The sequence below is a fragment of the Trematomus bernacchii genome, unplaced genomic scaffold (genome assembly GCF_902827165.1).
Source record: "Trematomus bernacchii unplaced genomic scaffold, fTreBer1.1, whole genome shotgun sequence".
Taxonomy (NCBI): domain Eukaryota; kingdom Metazoa; phylum Chordata; class Actinopteri; order Perciformes; family Nototheniidae; genus Trematomus; species Trematomus bernacchii.
Window position 1 is genome coordinate 22,436,541 of NW_022987720.1, and position 20,612 is coordinate 22,457,152.

Sequence of the window (20,612 nt, forward strand, 5' to 3'; positions counted from 1 at the left end):
TTTCAAAATGACTCGTTTATTTAACAGTTAGAACATCTTTGCATCTTTCAAAACATCTAAGGTGGGGAAATGAGATATTATAGCGTTAATTTAGCCATTTTTAGGGTTAAAATATATAGAAAAAATGTATGGCTTTTATCTTAAAGTGACATGCCTTTACAAAACGTATCGGGACAGGTTTGCTTTTTAAACGTTCTTTATGTCACAGGGTCAGATATTTCTTACATTTGGGTTGGAACTGTATATAAAATGTAGGTAAAGTTTAAACTAAGGGACATTAAAGGTGACAGAAATGCTTCTCATGATGAAACACAATTTTATCATCAGGCCTCTGGCATATTCATTAATTATGCCACCTTTGGTCTGCCTTTTGTCTCCATAAAGGTCTCTGACTGTATCTCTTTTTCAAATCTGTTACAGCAAAGTCCTGCATGCGCTGCATGTCTGCCATGCAGGGCTTCAAACCCTTTATAAACCACACCTGGGTCAGCTAGAAAGTCATAGCTCTTGCAAACAGGGAGACAGAAATCCAAGTGTTGCTTGAAGCAAAGAACCTCCTGTAATTGTTACCATTTATATTTTGCTTTATTTCCTTGTGGTACTATGTGGAAAGCAGTGGTACTGGCTGTGTGTCTGCTGGTGGCTGGGGTTCAGCCCATTGACGTCCCAACATATGGAGTGAAGCTATGTGGCCGTGAGTTCATCCGGGCAGTCATCTTCACCTGTGGAGGCTCTAGATGGAGACGCTCACTCAGGAGTTCAGGTGAGAGGCTGAGGGCACTACATCCATCACTGACCTTGTTAGGTCTCTAGTTACCATCACTGTTAGGGTTTTATCTGATGATTACGTATATATGATTTTATCTGGTAACTAAAATATGCTTTAGTTGTATGTTTGAGTCATCAAATTAAATCAGATGTATCAATATTACTATTTATTTCAGTATTTCTGTAGATTTAATGTATGTCCATGATTACGTTTCTTTACCATCTTATGCTCATTTGTGATTGTGTGTAATTTGGCAAAAAAACATGTGGCATTATGATGTTATTTTAAATGCAGATATGCAGAAAATACTATATACATTTGTATTGAACGATCATACTGTGTGGTATAATTGGCTTAGTCAGTGTTTACATTATATGGAATGTAGAGCTCTATTTTCATTTGCATCGTCATTAGAAGGGTTATCTTGAACCGGTTGCTTGAACCCCAAAATTGTTATTTTGAGCTTTTGACTGCGCAATAACTTAGTTTTGGTTATCGTTTGCTATTTCCCTAGAAACGTTCCGGGGATTAATTACTCTATTTTCACATTATGCCATCTTAATGACAAACTATTATTTAATCTCAATATGGAAGAGAAATGCAAGTATGTTTTTTGTAATTCCTTGTTTTGCTGCTGCAGATGATTCAGAGGACCCATTCAGCTCCAGTCAGATGGAGTCCTCGGAGGGCTTGATTCACAATCCTGTGGTGGAGAGTCTCCTCCAGAGGAACAGAGATCTGAGCTTCACCACTACAGACAGCCATGAGGGAGTGTTCAGCAGGCCAGCCCGTTCTTTCATCACTGAAGAAATCCTGCAAGCCCTACGCAAGGCTGACCGCAAGGGCCGGGACGTAGTGGTGGGCCTGTCCAATGCCTGCTGCAAGTGGGGCTGCAGCAAGAGCGAGATCAGCTCCCTGTGCTGAGTCAACCTTCGCCATATGAGTGAACAAACTGGCAGACATATACACAAGTACACAAACAGACACACACTCCTTTTTTTCCACTTGTCATGCATTTAAGACATTCTTTATTGAGTTAAACTATTGTGAACTGTTTAATTTGTTCTTTGTTTGAATTGTAAGGAAAGGGCTGCCATGTGTTTTAAATGTTTACATTTTATTTTATGGTTACAAATGAACAGCCTTAATTATTAGTCTTGAACCAAGCAGTTTTGTCTTGTCCAATAATTGTCACACACATTGTAATAAACGTTTTTCTGCGTCTGTAGATTGTTGGTATTTTGCATTGCTTCCCTTTTAGTGAAGTGGTTCCAAATCGAGGTATGGTCTCTCCAAAAGGTCACAAGATCAATAAATCTGAAGGGTTTAAGATGAAGGGTGGAAGACATTGTCTAAGATGAGACATTATTTGGAGAGCAACAAAGAAACAATACTAAAAAGGAATAGAATATACGACAGAACAATTACAATTAATCACAAGTCTATATATTTTTCAAACTATTCTTTGTTGACCAGCAAGTATCTATATCTTTAAATTAGTCAAAGTTCTTTAAAATTAATCTTAAGCAGCATGTTCATATATCTTTTGATTATAATTATTGATGCAAGAGTGTGATCAAATGTGGTAACGGTAGAGTTACTCCAGCTGTAACTAAAGTCTTATTAAGTGTTGATTATATTTTCACATCATTGAACAAAATCTCCAAAGTAACTAAAAGTAAAAGTATAAGATTTACCTCTGAACTTTAGAGGGGTAGAAGTACAAAGTAAAGTACCAACAAATGGAAATACCCAAGTAAAGTAAAAGTCCCTCAAAATTGTACTTAAGTGCATGCAGCACTTGATTAAATGTTATTTACTTTACTCCATTGCTACTGTGCAGTGAGTTTCAAGCGAGCTCTTATCAGTTACTGTGATATCTGGTGAGGTTTATTATCACAAAAGCTAAGATAAAAGTCACCAGTGTTGTTTCGATATGACATTAAATGTTTTTAGTGGCGTAAGGTAACTCAAGGCAAGTGAAGTTTATTTATATAGCACCAATATCACAGCTCTCTGTCAATCAGATGTATTTGTCTATTTAATATTTACACAAGGTAATTCAAAGTGCTTTACAAAAATGAAAGAGCATTAAGAAATACTCCACCGGAAACACATTATAAAATGGCGTTTAAAAACAGTCATTAAAAAGCAAAGATAATCAAATAAACATAAAACATGAATGACACAGGTATAAAATACATGAATAAAAGTTACATTGCAGTGTGAGATATATGAATAGTTCAATTAAAAGTAATGATTAAAAGAAACGTCTTCAGCCTGGATTTAAAAGTAGTAAAAGTTGCATCGAACCTGCAGGTTTCTGGTAGTTTGTTCCAGATGTTTGGAGCATAATGACTGAACGCTCCTTCTCCATGTTTAGTTGTGACCCTGGGCTGGGGACAGAAAACAGACCCGTCCCAGTACTTAAGTACAATTTTGAGATACTTGTACCTTACTTGAGTATTTCAATGTTTTGCTACTTTGTACTTCGACCCCACTTCAATTCAGAGGTAAAGTGTTCTTTAAATCCTCTACATATATGTTATACCTTTAGTTTCTTTGCAGATTTTGATTAATAAGATAAATATATAAACAACACTTAAAAAATACTTTAGTTGGAGAACCTGGAGTTACATTCACAAGTTATCCTGCAGTATACAAAGTATTTAAACTAGCTCCACCTTTACCAGCTTTGATAAACACATTAATGCATCAATAATTATAATCAAAACATATCATATATAATTCTGAAATGGGCCAATTTGCACAATGAGTAGGCTACTTTTACTGAAGTATATTTTGAAAGTTGTACTTTTACTTGAGTAACATTTCTGGGTCATTCCAGAATTGGAGGACATTTCATGTCCCCCATATAAAAAAAATCTAATAATCCATGCCCAAAAAGCTAAGACATGCACTTGTTGTCAGGGTTGAGTAAGCAGGCAGGACCCAAATGCAGATTTCCAAGAATAGTCCTTTATTCCAAGGTACAAAGTAGAAACACAGAACACTACCCTGTGACACACAGTCAACTACAAACAATGAACCAACAATGACAGACAGAAAAACAAGACCAACAGGGTGGGTGGAGGGGGTCTGGAGGAGGGACGCACAACCAGGACCAACAGGGTGGGTGGAGGGGGTCTGGAGGAGGGACGCACAACCAGGACCAACAGGGTGGGTGGAGGGGGTCCGGAGGACGGGCCCGGAAGGGGTCCCGGGCGGACGGCCCGGGAGCAAGGCAGAGTCCAAAAAGGGGCGAAGGCCACAGCGGGCGAACTCGGGGACCCAGGCATGAGAGCGAAGGCAGTGGTTGGGAGAGTCAGGGGGCCGGGCTCGAGGGCGAAGACCACGGCTGGGGAACTCAAGGGGCCGGGCTCGAGGGCGAAGGCAGCGGCTGGAAGAGTCAGGGGGCCGGGCTCGAGGGCGAAGACCACGGCTGGGGAACTCAGGAGGCCGGGCTCGAGGGCGAAGACCGCGGCACTCAGGGGGCCGGGCTCGAGGGCGAACAAGAAGGCGTCTACGGGACAGCTCCGGAGGACGGGCAGGAAGGCGCTGACGGGACAGCTCCGGAGGCCGGGCAGGAAGGTGCCGACGGGACAACTCCGGAGGCCGGGCAGGAAGGCGCCGACGGGACAGCTCCGGAGGCCGGGCAGGAAGGCGCCGACGGGACAGCTCCGGAGGACGAGCAGGAAGGCGCCGACGGGACAGCTCCGGAGGACGGGCAGGAAGGCGCCGACGGGACAGCTCCGGAGGACGGGCAGGAAGGCGCCGACGGGACAGCTCCGGAGGCCGGGCAGGAAGGCGCCGACGGGACAGCTCCGGAGGCCGGGCAGGCAGGCGCTGACGGGACAGCTCCGGAGGCCGGGCAGGAAGGTGCCGACGGGACAGCTCCGGAGGCCGGGCAGGAAGACGCCGACGGGACAGCTCCGGAGGCCGGGCAGGAAGGCGCCGACGGGACAGCTCCGGAGGCCGGGCAGGACCCAGTATCGGCCTGACAGGAACCGGAGCCGACGGGACAGCTCCGGAGGCCGGGCAGGACCCAGTATCGGCCTGACAGGAACCGGAGCCGACGGGACAGGCGTAGACGGGATCCTGAACATGACATGGGCTGGTGTCAATGGGACCCCGGATGGAGCAAGGGCTGGTGTCGACTGGACCCCCAACGGAACAGGACACAGAGTTGGCAAGACCCCCGGCGGGACAGGTGTCGGCGGGACCCCCAACAGGACAGGATCTGGTGTTGGCAGGAAATCCGGCGGAGCAGGTGTCGGCGGGACCCCCAACGGGACAGGACAAGGGGTTGGCAGGACCCACAGCGGAACAGGTGTCGGCAGGACCTCCAACGATACTGGACGTGGAGTTGGCAGGACCCTCGGCAGGAGAGTTGTCGGCGGGACCCCCAACGGGACAGGACATGGAGTTGGCAAGACCCCCGGCAGGAGAGTTGTCGGCGGGACCCCCAACGGGACAGGACATGGAGTTGGCAAGACCCCCGGCAGGAGAGTTGTCGGCGGGACCCCCAACGGGACAGGACAAAGGATTGGCAAGACCCCCGGCAGAAGAGTAGTCGGCGAGATCCCCAACGGAACAGGACATGGAGTTGGCAAGACCCCCGGCAGGAGAGTTGTCTGCGGGACCCCCAACGGGACAGGACATAGGATTGGCAAGACCCCCGGCAGAAGAGTAGTCGGCGGGACCCCCAATGGGACAGGACACGGAGTTGGCAAGACCCCCGGCAGGAGAGTAGTCGGCGGGACCTCCAACAGCACTGGACATAGGGTTGGCAAGACCCCCGGCAGAAGAGTAGTCGGCGGGACCTCCAACGGCACCGGACACAGGACCGGCAGGACCCCCGGCAGAAGAGCAGTCGGCGGGACAGGACATGGAGTTGGCAAGACCCCCGGCAGGAGAGTAGTCGGCGGGACCTCCAACAGCACAGGACATAGGGTTGGCAGGATCCCCGGCAGGAGAGTAGTCGGCGGGACCTCCAACATCACAGGACATAGGGTTGGCAAGACCCCCGGCAGGAGAGTAGTCGGCGGGACCTCCAACGGTACAGGACATGGGGTAGGCGTCGGCCGTAGAGCCAACAGGACACGGGGGGCTGGCGTCGGCCGGAGAGCCAACAGGACACGGGGGGCTGGAGTCGGCCGGACCACCGACAGGACACGAGGGGCTGGAGTGGGCCGAACCACTGACAAAACACGGGGTGCTGGAGTCGGCCGGACCACTGACAGGACACGAGGTGCTGGAGTCGGCCGGACCACCGACAGGACACGAGGTGCTGGAGTCGGCCGGACCACCGACAGGACACGGGGTGCTGGAGTCGGCCGGACCACCGACAGGAGACGGGGTGCTGGAGTCGGCCGGACCACCGACAGGAGACGGGGTGCTGGAGTCGGCCGGACCACCGACAGGACACGGGGTGCTGGAGTCGGCCGGACCACCGACAGGACACGGGGTGCTGGAGTCGGCCGGACCACCGACAGGAGACGGGGTGCTGGAGTCGGCCGGACCACCGACAGGAGACGGGGTGCTGGAGTCGGCCGGACCACCGACAGGAGACGGGGTGCTGGAGTCGGCCGGACCACCGACAGGACACGAGGTGCTGGAGTGGAATCCACAGGTGGACTGGAGGAGGCAGGAAATGCAGCAGAAGACGTCAAAGTCGAGACCCGAGCAGCGAGGCCCGGGAAGCATAGAGCCAAGGACCGCTGGCTTTCCTCAAAGTCTCGCCACGGAACAGAGGGCGGAACCATGGCTGCCGGGGCCAGAACTGGGGCTGGAACCATGGCTGCATGGGCCGGTTCTGGAGCCGGAACCATGGCTGTTGGGGCCAGAACTGGGGCTGGAACCATGGCTGTGAGGGCCGGTTCTGGAGACGGAACCATGGCTGCTGGGGCCTGTACTGGAGCCCAAAGCATGGCTTCTGGGGGTCGGGCTGCTAGCCTGGACTTGCGACTCCTTCTCCTAGGAGCCTTTTGGAGGCTCCGTGGACCTCCAAAAGCCAGACGAGTGCCCGCGAACGGCTCCTGGACAGGAGCAGGAAATGGGGAAGAAGCAGGGGTTGACTTCAGACGGAACACACCGAGATGTATGGTGTTAGGTTGGGAGTTGGGAGGCAGGGGGCTAGCATGCCTGGGGCTAGCAGGCCGGGAATCACACGTCGAGAGGAAATCCAAAATCCAGTCAGGTAAGAACTTAACTAGAGATGGATCCACTGTTGCCACCTGGTGAGCCTCTGCCAGAGCAGCCTCCCTCTGCTGAACACTGGACGCTCCCCTCCACCTACTATAGCAGCAAGCCAAAGAAAAGGTAAAATGTTGTAATTCCACCTCAAATGGATCTGCTGGGCCCATTTCTGGTTGGTTCATTCTGTCAGGGTTGAGTAAGCAGGCAGGACCCAAATGCAGATTTCCAAGAATAGTCCTTTATTCCAAGGTACAAAGTAGAAACACAGAACACTACCCTGTGACACACAGTCAACTACAAACAATGAACCAACAATGACAGACAGAAAAACCAGAACTAAAATACACACAAGACCAATCACACAAACAAGACACAGGTGAGGAGGGAGGAGAAAACACAGGGGCACCAGGTGAACACAATCGGGCAATCAGGCAGGACAGGGGTGAACACTTTTCAAAACAAAACAGGAAACAAAAGACAGAAAAAGACAAGAAAAAACCCAACACAGACAGATCGTAACACTTGTTGTGTTAAATATACTTGTCTTGAGACAAGATGCATATAAAGTTGTAGAAAAAGTGGTTTCAAAATATTATTTAAAATATCAAATAGCTCTCGAACACCCCCTAAAATTGCCCTTTTCTCTTGTCCCAGCTTTTTGGTGACCAACTTGCATGTCAAATATAACATTTCAAATAGGGTTTTTATTTACTTTTTTTGGTATTATTCTATTGATATATGTGTCTTGTAATGGTAAAATCAATTTGTTAAATCATAAACACATTTTAAATAACAGTAATTTTGCACAGAAGGTGTGTCCCTCAACATGCGCGCAACCCTGTTACCGAAACCTTTTTAGCTTGGCAGAGGAAGTGAAAAAACTGTTTGTCGCATGACACAGTGGAAAGGACATCAGCAAGCCATGTGCTACTACCATGGGTAGACCAAAACTAAGTCCTCTCTTTTATTTGTAATATATTTCCAATCTTGTCACTCTTGAAGGAGTGTGGCACTCATACAAACGCAACCCTGTTACTCACATTATGAGACTAAAACAAATTAATTTCAAATGTATCTTTCTTTAGTTAAATATCTAAGTGTGTCCATTCCTTGACAATAGCATTACATTGTGCAGCTAGCATTAATTCCTGAGGTAAAAGCTAAAATTAGCATTGATTTTCAACCCTGTTACTTGCAACCCTGTTACTAGAGTAACAGGGTTAATTCTTCATTGGAAAATATACATTTGATGCCTTAGCTGGGCAAATCACTTTTTTTGATGGTTTATTATCTGTTTTTCCTAAATACATAACAAAAAATAATAAAATGAAAGGTTCATTTTTCAAAAATGTTGGTGTCTAAATTGTCCTCCAATTCTGGAATGACCCTTCTATTGCAGGACTTTTACTTGTAACGAGGTATTCCTACACTTTGATACTTCTACTTTTACTAAAGTACAAGATCTGAGTACTTCTCCCTCCTCTGATTGTTTTGGACCTGCAGCAGACAGTGCAGGAAGTGTAAAAGTATGTTTACGTCACGGCATTTCCAGAAAGGGGGCGACCCATCAGGATGAGGCACCGGTAAAAACTGAAGAAACATTTTAAGCTTCACAACAAACTTTGAAACAAGGTTGTATATGGCTGCGGGATGCACGACAGACACCCTAGCGTGTCTCATAACGAGGTAAATGTTTTTAAGTCATATTGAATCACTAAACATCTTTAAACATGTCGCTTTAAATTTAACAAAATTCAGATACGAACTACGGTTTTGGGCTACTTTCACTTAGTATTTGGACTGTTGCCGCTGTGCCTTTATGTATTAACTATACCGTTACTACGTATGTATAAACTCACTAACGTTACAGTAAATGTAACGGGACTGTCCGCATGTATGCTATTTATGTACAACTTCAGCGTCGTACAACCTACAGTGTTTCGATGCACGTGCTTGTGATTATGACTCACTACATTTAATCCGAAAAAAATGCTCAAATGCTTTTTTTAAATACATGTTGAATGTTGCCCCTTCTGTGGATGATACATTTTCTGTGTATTCATAATGTATATAGGCTATGTGTATTTTTTGTACAGGCACTAAAGGTCTGGGTCCAAATGTAATGGCCACACTTTGGACAAGGTGGCTTCTTTCCATGTTGTTGGCCAACCTGCTAAATTGTCTTGCTCAAGGTAGGCTTATTTTGTGTTTTTGCTATGTAAATTAAATATGTATATGCTAAATTCTTCCTTTCCATCATATTTTTACTGTGCTTTTGTTACTTTGTGTGTGTTTTTTCTAATGTATAAATTGACTACCCTATGTAGAGAAAATATTGCCAATTTAGTCCACTACATTTATTTATAAGATCTATGAGACTTCCTACTTTGCTGCGTAAGATTGTTCTCTTACTAAATAAATTATCTGCTTGTCATTACGTTGTGTTTAAAACCTAAATACCAAAGGTTGGATAAAGTAAAGTTTGTCAAACTAGCTCAAATTCAACCAGCTACAACATTACATTTGAATGCAATATAACTTGCGTTGTCCAAGCTTTGGTAACACTATAGTACAATAATCTAGTTCCTTGGTGTACCACTACAAAACTGCTTCACAAAAATATAAAGTACATGTTTAATACATTTCCCTGATGGGATGTTGTGCTTACACTAAAGGCATTACATCAAGCTTTACATGTTTTGACGAAGGGCTATTTGTACCGAAACATGCTGATCACATGCCCAGAGGTTTTCTAATTTGTTGACTTCAGTATGATCTGGCATTAATGTCTCTTCTTTAGAAGAAGGAAGTGGTTACAAAGGAACGTTGCATTTGGGCACAGACCTAAACAAGGCCTCATTTCCTGTTAAAGTCGGTGCTCTTCCTTGCAAGGTGCGGTGCACAGGCATTTATTTGATCATAACTTAAACGTTTTTGAGCAATAATTTAAATGTAACAAAAGGTGTGAGTGAGTTTGTGGGTATGGGCGGATACACGTAAGAGTGTTTAGATCTCTGTACTTTTCTTGTGGTTCACCTGTTGCTTTCTGGTGCTCTCTTATATTCTCTATCAGCTATTCACTGGCCATCTCTTTACTGTTTTGAAAATTAAAACTATCTGACAAAAACACTAATGAATAGTAATAAGAATTCATATTTAAATTGCACTGGTAAAAGTGCTCAAACTGACAGTAAATCAATACTGGATGTTTTGACTGGAATGAACTATGGAGAGTTTTATGAAAAGTCTTTATTTGAATGTTTCTTTGAAAATGACTTTTTTTTTACTCACGATATCCTGGAAGTCTGTCACAGTATATTTCCCTATTGTGACTGGTACTTCCATTTTGGCGTGGCATGTATTGTTCAGGACAGTATAATGTTTAAGGGGCACTTCATACGACACGTGTTAAGTGGTGTTTAAGAATAATGAAGGACCTGTCTTTCTGATGACATGGTTGGAGTTCTACGTTCCTATTTTTTCTCATACACTAACCAAACACACCCTAATTCAACAGCTCCTACTTTTGTGAAAATGATAATGGTCAGTTTCAGTTGAAACACTTTTCGTTTCAAAATGAGATATTTGTATAGGAATATACTTTGAACAGAGTTTTTCACTTTTGGTTGTATCCCTTATCCTGTTTATTCGTACAGGTCCTCCTGTTGCTCCCTCTCGTCCTGAGTGCTATATCCCATGTGGTGAGAAAAACAATTGCGTAGATATCCACTGTAATCCTGGCCTGGACCCTCGGAACTCCACAGAGTACAGCCTGCACTGGGAGCCAGCAGATAGCGAGTAAACACAAACTAACATATTCAATGTCCTGTCATCTGACAACTTTAAAACTTTTGATAAAATATGTTTTAAACCTCTTGTCTTTTCCTCTTTTCCAGGGAGAAGCAGGGGATCAGTGGTAACACTTCGGATTGGATTATCTGTCGCGAACAATACAACCGCGGGAAACTTCGTGTTCGGGTCCAGGCTAAGAACCAGTATGGTTCTGCTAAATCTCCATACTCAATACTCAATACTGAAAATATCAGTGAGTCAGTCTTGAACGTTCTTGTGTTTGAATACAGACAAGGCCACTATCAGCAGTAATAATAATAATAATAATTATTATAATTATAATTATAATTATAATTATAATTATAATTATAATAATAATAGTATTTGATGCCAACCATTATGACCATTGTTTACCTATTTATGGGGGAAAAGTTGGTACTGACTTTTGTCACTCCTAATATTAATCTTGAAATTACTGATTTAGATTGAAGTGATACTTCATATTGGATTGTTTTTGTGTATATGTCTTTTTTTCTAGGCAAGTGGCCCCCTCCAAAAGTAGCATCGCATCAAGACTCCTTCAAAATTGACTGGACTTTCACCTGTGATGAGCAGCTCTTTTTGAGACATTGTGATGTCCGATATCGGACTGAGGCAGAACAAGACTGGCATGAGGTGTCTGGTTTAGGTTTTATCTTTCACTAGTTTCCTTTTCTTCACCTCAACATGCTCTACACTGCGAAATGGAGTTCAGACACAAAGATAATCTTGACAAAGATAAAACATTTTAAATTGTCGATTGACTAAAGCTATGTCAACTGAATGAATGCTTCATCTCCCCCCCCCTCTCTACACAGGATGAGGATGAGTATGATCTCAGCTATACGATGGACCATCCCCAGCCCAGCACCGTCTATGAACATCAAGTTTGTTGTTCCTGTGGCGAAGACTTGAAGAGCGACTGGAGTGAAATCCACAGATTACGAAGCAGAGAGACAGGTGGGTCCATATATGTCCAGTTTGTTTTTGTTTTTGTTCTACTGTTGAGTTAAAAAACAGTTTGACATTTTGTGAAATAACACTTTTTTTTTTTCTGAAGCGTTAAGATTAGAAGATTGTTAGATTAGATTAGATTCAACTTTATTGTCATTGCACAAAGTACTGCTGATGATGGTATTGTTTTTTTAACTTTAGTCTTTGTGTGTGTGTCATCATCACAACATGTACTCCTGTAAACACTTACTGTAGCTGAAACGACCACAGAAGGGGGTTTGAGTAATTTTTCAGGTGTTGTGACTGTGTAAAATACAGTTATGAAACCGTAAAGTTGTGTTGTTTCTTGCAGCGGCTTGAGTGAACCAATTGGAAGACATTCACTTAACAGATATTTACTTAAATGTGTTTAATGGAGACAGTTATAATGCACAGATCAAACAAAGAGGTCTCCTCTAATTTACCCCATCGGTATCATCCCCCCTACTTAACAAAATTAACATTTTACCTGCAAAAACTGAACCAAGGAGTTCAGAAAACCTGCACTGGGTTTTAATTTTGCAATATTCTTTCTGGTCTCTTATTTGGTCCTCCCGTCTTTAGCCCCTGTTGGAGTGCTGGATCTATGGCAGGACTGTGGCATAACTCAGAAAGGCTCTGACTGTGTTTTGACCTGGAAGGTAGGTAAACAATTACATACAATCATTATTCTCTGACTGAAATAAAGAACCACAGACTCACTTTATCCAGACTCTCTGTGGCTAACCTGTCTTTCTCCACGCCCTATCAAGAAACTTCCTCCGACTTGTGGTCTAATTCTGGGATATGAAGCCAGACTGTCTTACAACATCGACACTCTGGTGTTGCTGAATGTGTCTACAGCTGAGCCAAAGGGCTTATTGGTGTGTGAGGAGATACAATGCCACCTCACGTCCTCTCTAAAGGACGTATCCTCAGTCAGTGTATCTGCCTACAATGCTCAGGGGGCCACGGTGCCGTCTAACCTCACTTTGCCGATACCAGGTATCTTTTGATCTCCCATACTGTGGCTGTGTTTGAAATCACTGTTGACATACTGCATACTTCATAGTCAATAAGCATGTACTGCATACTGCAGAAATGTGATGATTTAGAATGCCATTACCAGTAGTATATAGATGCACAGTGTACATCACATCACTGTGATTAACGGTCCGAACTACAGTTAAATAATATTGTTTGTCACAAATGTAAACCATACTCACCTTTCCTATTTCATATTTTTTGAAGGCTTAATAAAACAACTAAAACATTACTGTCACTAGCCATCTTTAAAGGTAGGGTATGTGAGTTTGAGAAACCGGCTCGAGATCGCTAGAATTTGAAAATACACGACCGGAGAAAATCTGCCACTTCCTTACAGAGCCCCTCCTCCAACACACACGAACGCGCACATGACCAATGAGGGCACGAGATAAGTTTGTGCACAGATGGAAGGCTGACAGGCAGGTAGGCCATCCAGTTATTTTAGCCGGGCCGGCTAAAATGATTGGTCGTGCTTTTTACAGTACCACGGCTTCCACAGATGACATTTTTTTTATGGATATTTTGTCAAAGCACTTAAAATATTCATTGCTATCGGGATGTTAAGAGCATTCCATGGAATATAACAAAAAGTGTATCTTGAGCCGGTTTCTCAAACTTACATACCCTACCTTTAATTATTATTTAACTAACGCTTGAGTCTTTAACACGTCGGCTTAGCGCTCCTTACTTACAGTTGAGTAAGTCCATTGAGCTTTCGTCTCATAATCAGAAATTCTTGCCAATCTATTTTAAATCTCTCGCATAAACAGAATCTATATAATTTTCTGTTGAAACGCACTACACACTCACGTGTTTCAAGCCATAATTAGAATGAAAAGTATGTAACTTTGATAGAATATGTGCTAAAAGTAGATGCATATCATCAAAGGTCATTTATTGTAAGATCAAAACAAGTCAGTGTTTCAAATATGGAATAATTGACACAATATATAAAATATCTTAAACATTTCTCAATCAAATCTAGGCTTTTTTTGGTTCTTCAGTAAAATTCACTTTGAGCAGCTTTGTAAAATAAGGTAATTGAAAGAATATTTGTATTATCAAAATCAAATAACAAAGCATGTGTGTCTTTCTAAGGTAAAGAGAAAACAGATCAAGCTATTCACGTTGAGATGAATGAAGAGAACCTCACTGTATCCTGGGATTCACCCTCTCAGCCCTCAGACAACCTGAAGGAACATGTGGTGCAATACAAACAAGCTGACTGTCCTTCAGGCCAAGGATTTGATTGGGTCAAAGCTACCACAAACCAAACAACAGCACTTTTTAAAGGTCAGTTTATTTTGGATATGTTTATAGTAATACAACATGCAACAATGCTGCCTCGATCTTTCAAACGTCTGATTGAGAAGCCCTAGAAAGCAATACAGACCATTCATTTAAAGTAGAAATACACTTCAAAGTAGTATTCTTGGTGCTGCAATCAAACTGCATTTGTTTCCAAACAAATATTGATTTTTATTTGACCATTTTGTTTTTATATATACACTGGAGGAAATTTGATTCCCTGCAGATTTTGTAATTTTACCCACTTACAAAGAAATGAACAGTCTGTCATTTTATGATAGGTTTATATAAACAATGAGAGTAAGAATATCAAAAAGAAAATCCAGAAATTGACGTTATATAAAAGATAAAAATTGATTTGCATTTAACTGTGGGAAATAAGTATTTGATCCCCTTGCAAAACATGTCTTAGTACTTGGTGGAGAAACCCTTGTTGGACACACAGAGGTCAGACGCTTCTTGTTGGTCTCCAGGTTTGTGAACATCTCAGGGAGGATTGTGGTCCACTTGAAGATCCTCTCCAAATCCTTCAGGTTTTTAGGCTGATGCTTGGCCTCTCGAAACATCAGATCCCTCCACAGATTTTCTATGGGATTAAGGTCCGGGGACTGGCTAGGCCCCTCCATCGCCTACATGTACTTCTTCTTTAGCTACTCCTGTGCTGCCTTGTCCGTATGTTCAGGTTTATCGTCCTGCTGGAAGACCCATCCATGACCCGTTTTCAGTGTCCTGGCTGAGTACGGTACATGACTTCCCAAAGGAAGCATAATGTTTCCACCTCCATGCTTGACGGTGGGGATGGTGTTCTGGGGGTTATAGTCAGCATTTCTCTTCCTCCAAACACGGCGGGTCGAGTTGATGCCAAAGATCAACATTTGTGTTTCATCTGACCACATCATCTTCTCCCAAGCCTTCTCTGAATCCTTCAGATGTTCATTGGCAAACTTCAGACAGTCCTTCCATGTACTTCTTAAGCAGGGGGACCTTGCGGGCGCTGCAGGATTTGATCCATTATGGTGTAGTGTGTTACCAATAGTTTTCTTGGTGACTGTAGTCCCAGCTGCCTTGAGATCATTAACAAGTTCCTCCTGTGCAGTTATTGGCTGATACCTTACTCATGATCATCAATACCCCACGGGGCGAGATCTTGTGTGGAGCCTCAGACCGAGGGCGATTGATGTTCATTTTGTCTTTCTTCCATTTAGAAACACACACATTATTCTTCTGAATAATCGCACCAACAGTTGTCTCCTTCTCACCAAGCTGCTTTCTGATGATCGTGTAGCCGATCCCAGCCTTATAGGCAGGTCTAAATGATGTCCCTGAGGTCCTTAGACAGCTCTTTAGTCTTGCCCATGGTGGAGAGGTTGGAATCTGATTGATTGATTCTGTGGACAGGTGTTTTTTATACAGGCAACAAGTTGATATTAGGAGTACTTTTTTAAAAGAAGAGGACTTATGTAACCGGTCTGTTGGAGCCAGAATTATTGTTGGTTACAAGGGGATCAAATACTTATTTCCCACAGTTAAATGCAAATCAAGTTTTATCTTTTATATAATGTCAATATCTGGTTTTTGTTTTTGATATTCTTACTCTCACTGGTTATATAAACATACCATTACAAATACAGACCGTTAATTTATTTGTAAGTGGGTAAACTTACAAAATCTGCAGGGGATCAAATACTTATTTCCTCCACTGTATCTGTAACAACATGGCTGCTGTTACTGTCCAAATCAAGGAACATTTGTAAAGATCCCAAAGTACTAAATCCCCCTGTCTTAGTGCTAAAAATACTAGTAGCATTAATAAGCAGGCTTGTTAACATTCCTCTGGTTGTTCCCTTGCATTGGGATATCTACTGTGGCAATTTGTTGAGTTGCCTCATTGCAAACTCTCTGGTAAGCAGAGATTTAGCTTGTATGTCCAGGGCTTTTATTGTGAGATGGGGATCATGACCGGGTGGCTGACAGGATTGTGTTGTAAAGCGCGGCTTATATAGAACCAATCTAAATGCACATGGTATAATTATTCTACAGCCATTACATTTAGCAATCAACTTTTACTTGATGATCTTAATTGAAGAAAAAATTTTGTCGCTTATCCACCTCTCAATGATAATCACCACTCTTGCGGCTTTCACACCAGTATGATTGCCTGTTGAACTCTGGTGTGTGTCTCCCTCTGCAGGTCAATATAAAAAGTACACCCCGTACCAAGTGTCACTGTTCACTTTATCACATGGCAGTGAAGTCCATCACATTTCATCCGTTATTCGATATTCACTTGAAGGATGTAAGTATTTTAGCATTGTTTTCAGCTGTCTTTTTTTAAATATTACAGTTTATTTCAATAAAACATGTTGTCTCTTCTCATCAAATAAACTGGACTTGTAACTATCATGTACTTCTCTCTGTATAATTTCAGCCCCCTCCGCAGTGCCATCATTTAAGGCCTTCTTGATTGCTGCCACTCAAGTGACCTTGTTTTGGGAGTCTGTTCCTCTATCCAAACAGCGTGGGGTGATCCTGTACTACCAAATAGTTGTATACAGTGGAGTACACAGACACGGTAGGCTACACAGCAACAATATATAACAAAGGATAAAAGCGTGAATCTCCAGTGATGTTTGCAGAGAACAATGATTGGATGGAATGCAATGCACACATTCATTTTAAAAAAAAACGAAAAACTTTTCATCTAGCAATATCAGTTGCCAAAATGTGGTTTATGGCTACATACCTGAAACACTAATGACACCCCCACCTGTCATAGCTGTACTACTGTGCTAAGTGCAACTGTTAGCCCGCTTTACTAAATGTGGAAAATGCTAAACAATATCAGCATGTTAGCATTGTTAAAGTGATGTAGAAATTAAGAGTTGAATGTCAAAATCGATCCTAACTCTTGAATTGGTTCTGTTTTATGTGGGGCATTACAAAATGAATTTGAATGTATAAAATAATGATGAATATATTAAAATAAATATAATTAAGCATGCCAGAGTAATGATATACTTTGGTGATTCTCTGGTCACTAACTTTACCTCAAATTATTTCTCTCTTCTAGTTCACAATGCGAGTGTATCCCCACAGCAGGAAAATACTTATAAGCTGGAGCATCTCAGTCCAGAGCAGGACTATGAGGTGCGAATAAGAGCCGTGACGGCAGCCGGGCCCGGAGCAAATGCCACCGCAAAGTTCAAAACGCAGCACGATTACAATTACGGTATTGCTTCACATCTTAATTATTTTCTTTTTGAATGTAATTAGCCATTTTGAGAGGTGTAATTAGATTATTCTTAAACCATAACAGGTTGGTCCGTACATTTCAGGCTTTAATCCCCCTCCCCCCCATTCACTCTCTTTTACAGCCCACCTAATATTACCAATTGTGCTTGGAGTCATTTCAGTGGTTGTGATATGCCTCGTCATTGCCTTATACAGGTGAGATATTCATCTTTAACAACTTGTCATTGTTTTTTTTCATATTGCTCAACCTATATTGTCCTCTGAGTTATGCATAGCTGTTATACATCATGTATTGGTGTTATCCATTGTGTGAATATTGAAGCTAGTAAGTCAAAAGTCAAAGTCAACTTTAATGTCAATTTTTCTATGTGTTTGTACAGACAGAGAGATCGAAATAACGTTTCCAAAAATCCCAAATACAATAATACAAATATACAAATATGTATAATGGGGCGTGTGTGGCGTAGTGGGTTCAACCCCCACTGCAGTCAGCATGTCGTTGTGTCCCTGGGCAAGACACTTCACCCCAAATTGCTCCTGTGGGGATTGCCCACAGTATTGAGTATGTAAGTCGCTTTGGATAAAAGCGTCTAACAAGTAACATGTAATGTAATGTATACAAATATGTATAAATATGTATATCCTCTATACATATTTGTATGACAGTTCATGTTCTTCATGTAGTGTTTCTTTTTGAATATGGGTGTCTTATATTGTTTTTTGTTTCTAATCTCTTTTGTCTCTTAGTATTTTTGGGCGAGAGATCAAAGCGTGTCTTCCAAGTTTCTATTACAAAGTGCCAGATGCCCGTAACAGCCACATTTTCAAAAACAAGCACCTGGTAAGAGATTGACAAAGAAATGACTAATTTGTCTTCTTACAGTATGTCAGAAAAAGATTTAAACTGATTGTTGTTCTTGAGTTATGTTATTATTTTGCTAATCCAATGGTATCACTTTATCCCATTTACAACTACAATTCCCGTTAGGTTGTCAAGTACTAGTTGGATTGTGTATAACCAAAACATAACAGAAGAGCCTGACTAAATATTGGTTCTGTCTTTGATCTCCAATAGATTAGTGACTCTTTGGATTGGATCTGCTTTCCCCTCTATGAGCTACATCCCAAGATCTCTCTGTTGGAGGTTGTGGAACTCCGAAGCAGGGTTTTTAAGTCCTCCCTGGAAAAAGCCTCCGACCCTGAAGGATTAACAAGGCTAGTGATCGGAGATGAGTGTTCACAGATGGACAGTCAAGACGATAAGAGGGAGGAAGCTGTCCCAGAGGAGTGTCACAGGGCAGACCATAGATACGGAAGAGAAGAGTACAGCAAAATGGTTGACTCCGAAGAGGAGAGGGACAGGAAGGAGGAGAACGAGGAAGATTGCTTGAGCTCATCAGAGGAAGATCAGTCAACGTCGGGCTACGAAAAGCACTTTATGCCCACTATTTTTGAACTTAGAGTTTGATGTTTTCTCTATGAATGGACTGCATTTGAATGGATTGCATTTAGACAGTGCTTAATGACCCCTCAAAGCTCAAAGTCAGAATTCACCCATTCACTCACATTCATACAGAGGCAGAGGCTTCCTTACAAGGAGAGACTACACACAAGCCATTGGGAGCAATTTTGGGTTAAGTGTCCTGCCGTGCTGGGGACCCAACCACCCTCTACATTGACTTATCGACATTCATCTCACATGTTTTTTCTTTTTTCTTTGAAATGTGCAGGACATGTTTAATGTAGAAATGTGATTTTAGACCATGACCCTCAGGAAAGGTTTCAGTAGCATCTCTGCAGGCCCCAGGAGGGTGGGCTCAGGTCATTGGAAATGTACCAAAGCTTATGACAGTCAGACAGTTTTTCTCTCTAACCTGACTTCTACATTTAAATATTACTTATTAAGCACATGGCAATCACTTTCCTTACATTTCCTTTTTTAATTACATCTCAAATATAGGCCCCCATTGTTGTGGGTAAGGCAAAACAACACATGTGGCCACAAACTGACAATGTACTGGGGGTGCAGTAAATAGTATTTATTTTATGATCAAATCAAATCAAATCAAATCAAGTTTTATTTATAAAGCACATTTAAAAGCGATTTTTGGTCGAGCCAAAGTGCTGTACATGTAATAAAAACACATGACTACAATCACAATAAAAGACAATAAATTACAACAGATATTTCAAAAGAAAACACAGGGAAAAGTCAGGAGTCGTGCTCCGCTCTGACTAGAAGGCCAGGGAGAAGAAGTGTGTCTTAAGAGTAGATTAAAAAACCCCTAGGGTCTGGGCCGACCTCACATGGAGGGGCAGAGTGTTCCAGAGCCTAGGGCCAGCTGCCGCGAAGGCTGATCGACACATTAATCCAGACTGGACCCTAAATATAAAGTAAATTAGGAATTGTTTATGATGATAGCACCTTCTTATACACATAATGACATGTATAACTCAGGATACTGTTTGGAATGTAAGTACATTTGTGTTACGTAAGTATGTATAGTATGGACATTTAAAAGGAAAAGCCATGCTAAAACGTAGTTTTTCTAATCAGGTGTCCCTGAATGAATGCCCTATCCATTGGCTGAGGATGTTTTTGTTCAATTTGAATTATTAACTTCCAGATAAGCTTGTGAATGTTGGACATTTGATCATGTGTTAATATGTAAAGCAGAAAAGCCCATATAACATACAAATGAATTTAAGAGCTACAGGAACTTTTGCTATTTTGAACCAACTGAATGTAAATGTTAAACTGTGATATCTGGAGTTATTTCATGATATATTTAAAGTGGTCATTTGATATTGCATCTTTTACATGATATTGCATTTTTTACATGGTTTGTATGTGTAAATAAAGAAACGTCCTGTAAAAAAGAAATTAATAACTACTACGTTTTTATTTATGTATATACAATTTCAACAAAAATAGGATCAAATGATATACAATTTTTTTATTTCCTTATTAATCTGTTGAACTTTGAGTTGTAGCCCAACTAATACACACTTTATTTAATATGAAAACTTTATAATATTCCTTTATTTCATGATCAAAACACCACCCACATCCTGTAAATGCTTTCATGATTTATAATATATACATTTACTGTTATGTTAATTAATCCGTACCATCATATGTATTTATTATTATGGTTTGTGCTTAATTTTTAATCATTATCATAAACATTTGAAAAAGCGACTCTGTAATCTCGCGTAGTTTGCGAAAATGGGT

The 20,612-nt window shown here is 42.1% G+C and overlaps 2 protein-coding genes across 3 annotated transcripts; both read left to right on the forward strand.

The window, feature by feature from the left end:
• The first annotated feature begins 603 nt into the window (after positions 1–603).
• On the forward strand, positions 604–1,990 carry rln3a (relaxin 3a). The gene is made up of 2 exons (XM_034143351.1): positions 604–763; positions 1,410–1,990. The coding sequence occupies exons 1-2, from the start codon at positions 604–606 to the stop codon at positions 1,691–1,693; spliced, it is 444 nt and encodes a 147-aa protein (XP_033999242.1). The 3' UTR covers positions 1,694–1,990.
• A 6,534-nt stretch (positions 1,991–8,524) lies between these two features.
• il12rb2l (interleukin 12 receptor, beta 2a, like) lies at positions 8,525–20,261 on the forward strand. 2 transcript variants are annotated; one of them, XM_034143015.1, is made up of 15 exons: positions 8,525–8,653; positions 9,042–9,159; positions 10,624–10,765; positions 10,864–11,012; positions 11,298–11,434; positions 11,617–11,758; positions 12,356–12,432; positions 12,544–12,775; positions 13,916–14,110; positions 16,317–16,421; positions 16,554–16,697; positions 17,196–17,354; positions 17,500–17,572; positions 18,125–18,218; positions 18,453–20,261. In XM_034143015.1, the coding sequence occupies exons 1-15, from the start codon at positions 8,618–8,620 to the stop codon at positions 18,843–18,845; spliced, it is 2,196 nt and encodes a 731-aa protein (XP_033998906.1). In that variant the 5' UTR covers positions 8,525–8,617; the 3' UTR covers positions 18,846–20,261. The 2 variants fall into 2 exon arrangements, with proteins under 2 accessions (XP_033998906.1, XP_033998907.1); XM_034143016.1 differs by having other exon boundaries at positions 8,566–8,653; positions 9,064–9,159.
• Positions 20,262–20,612: the final 351 nt, after the last annotated feature.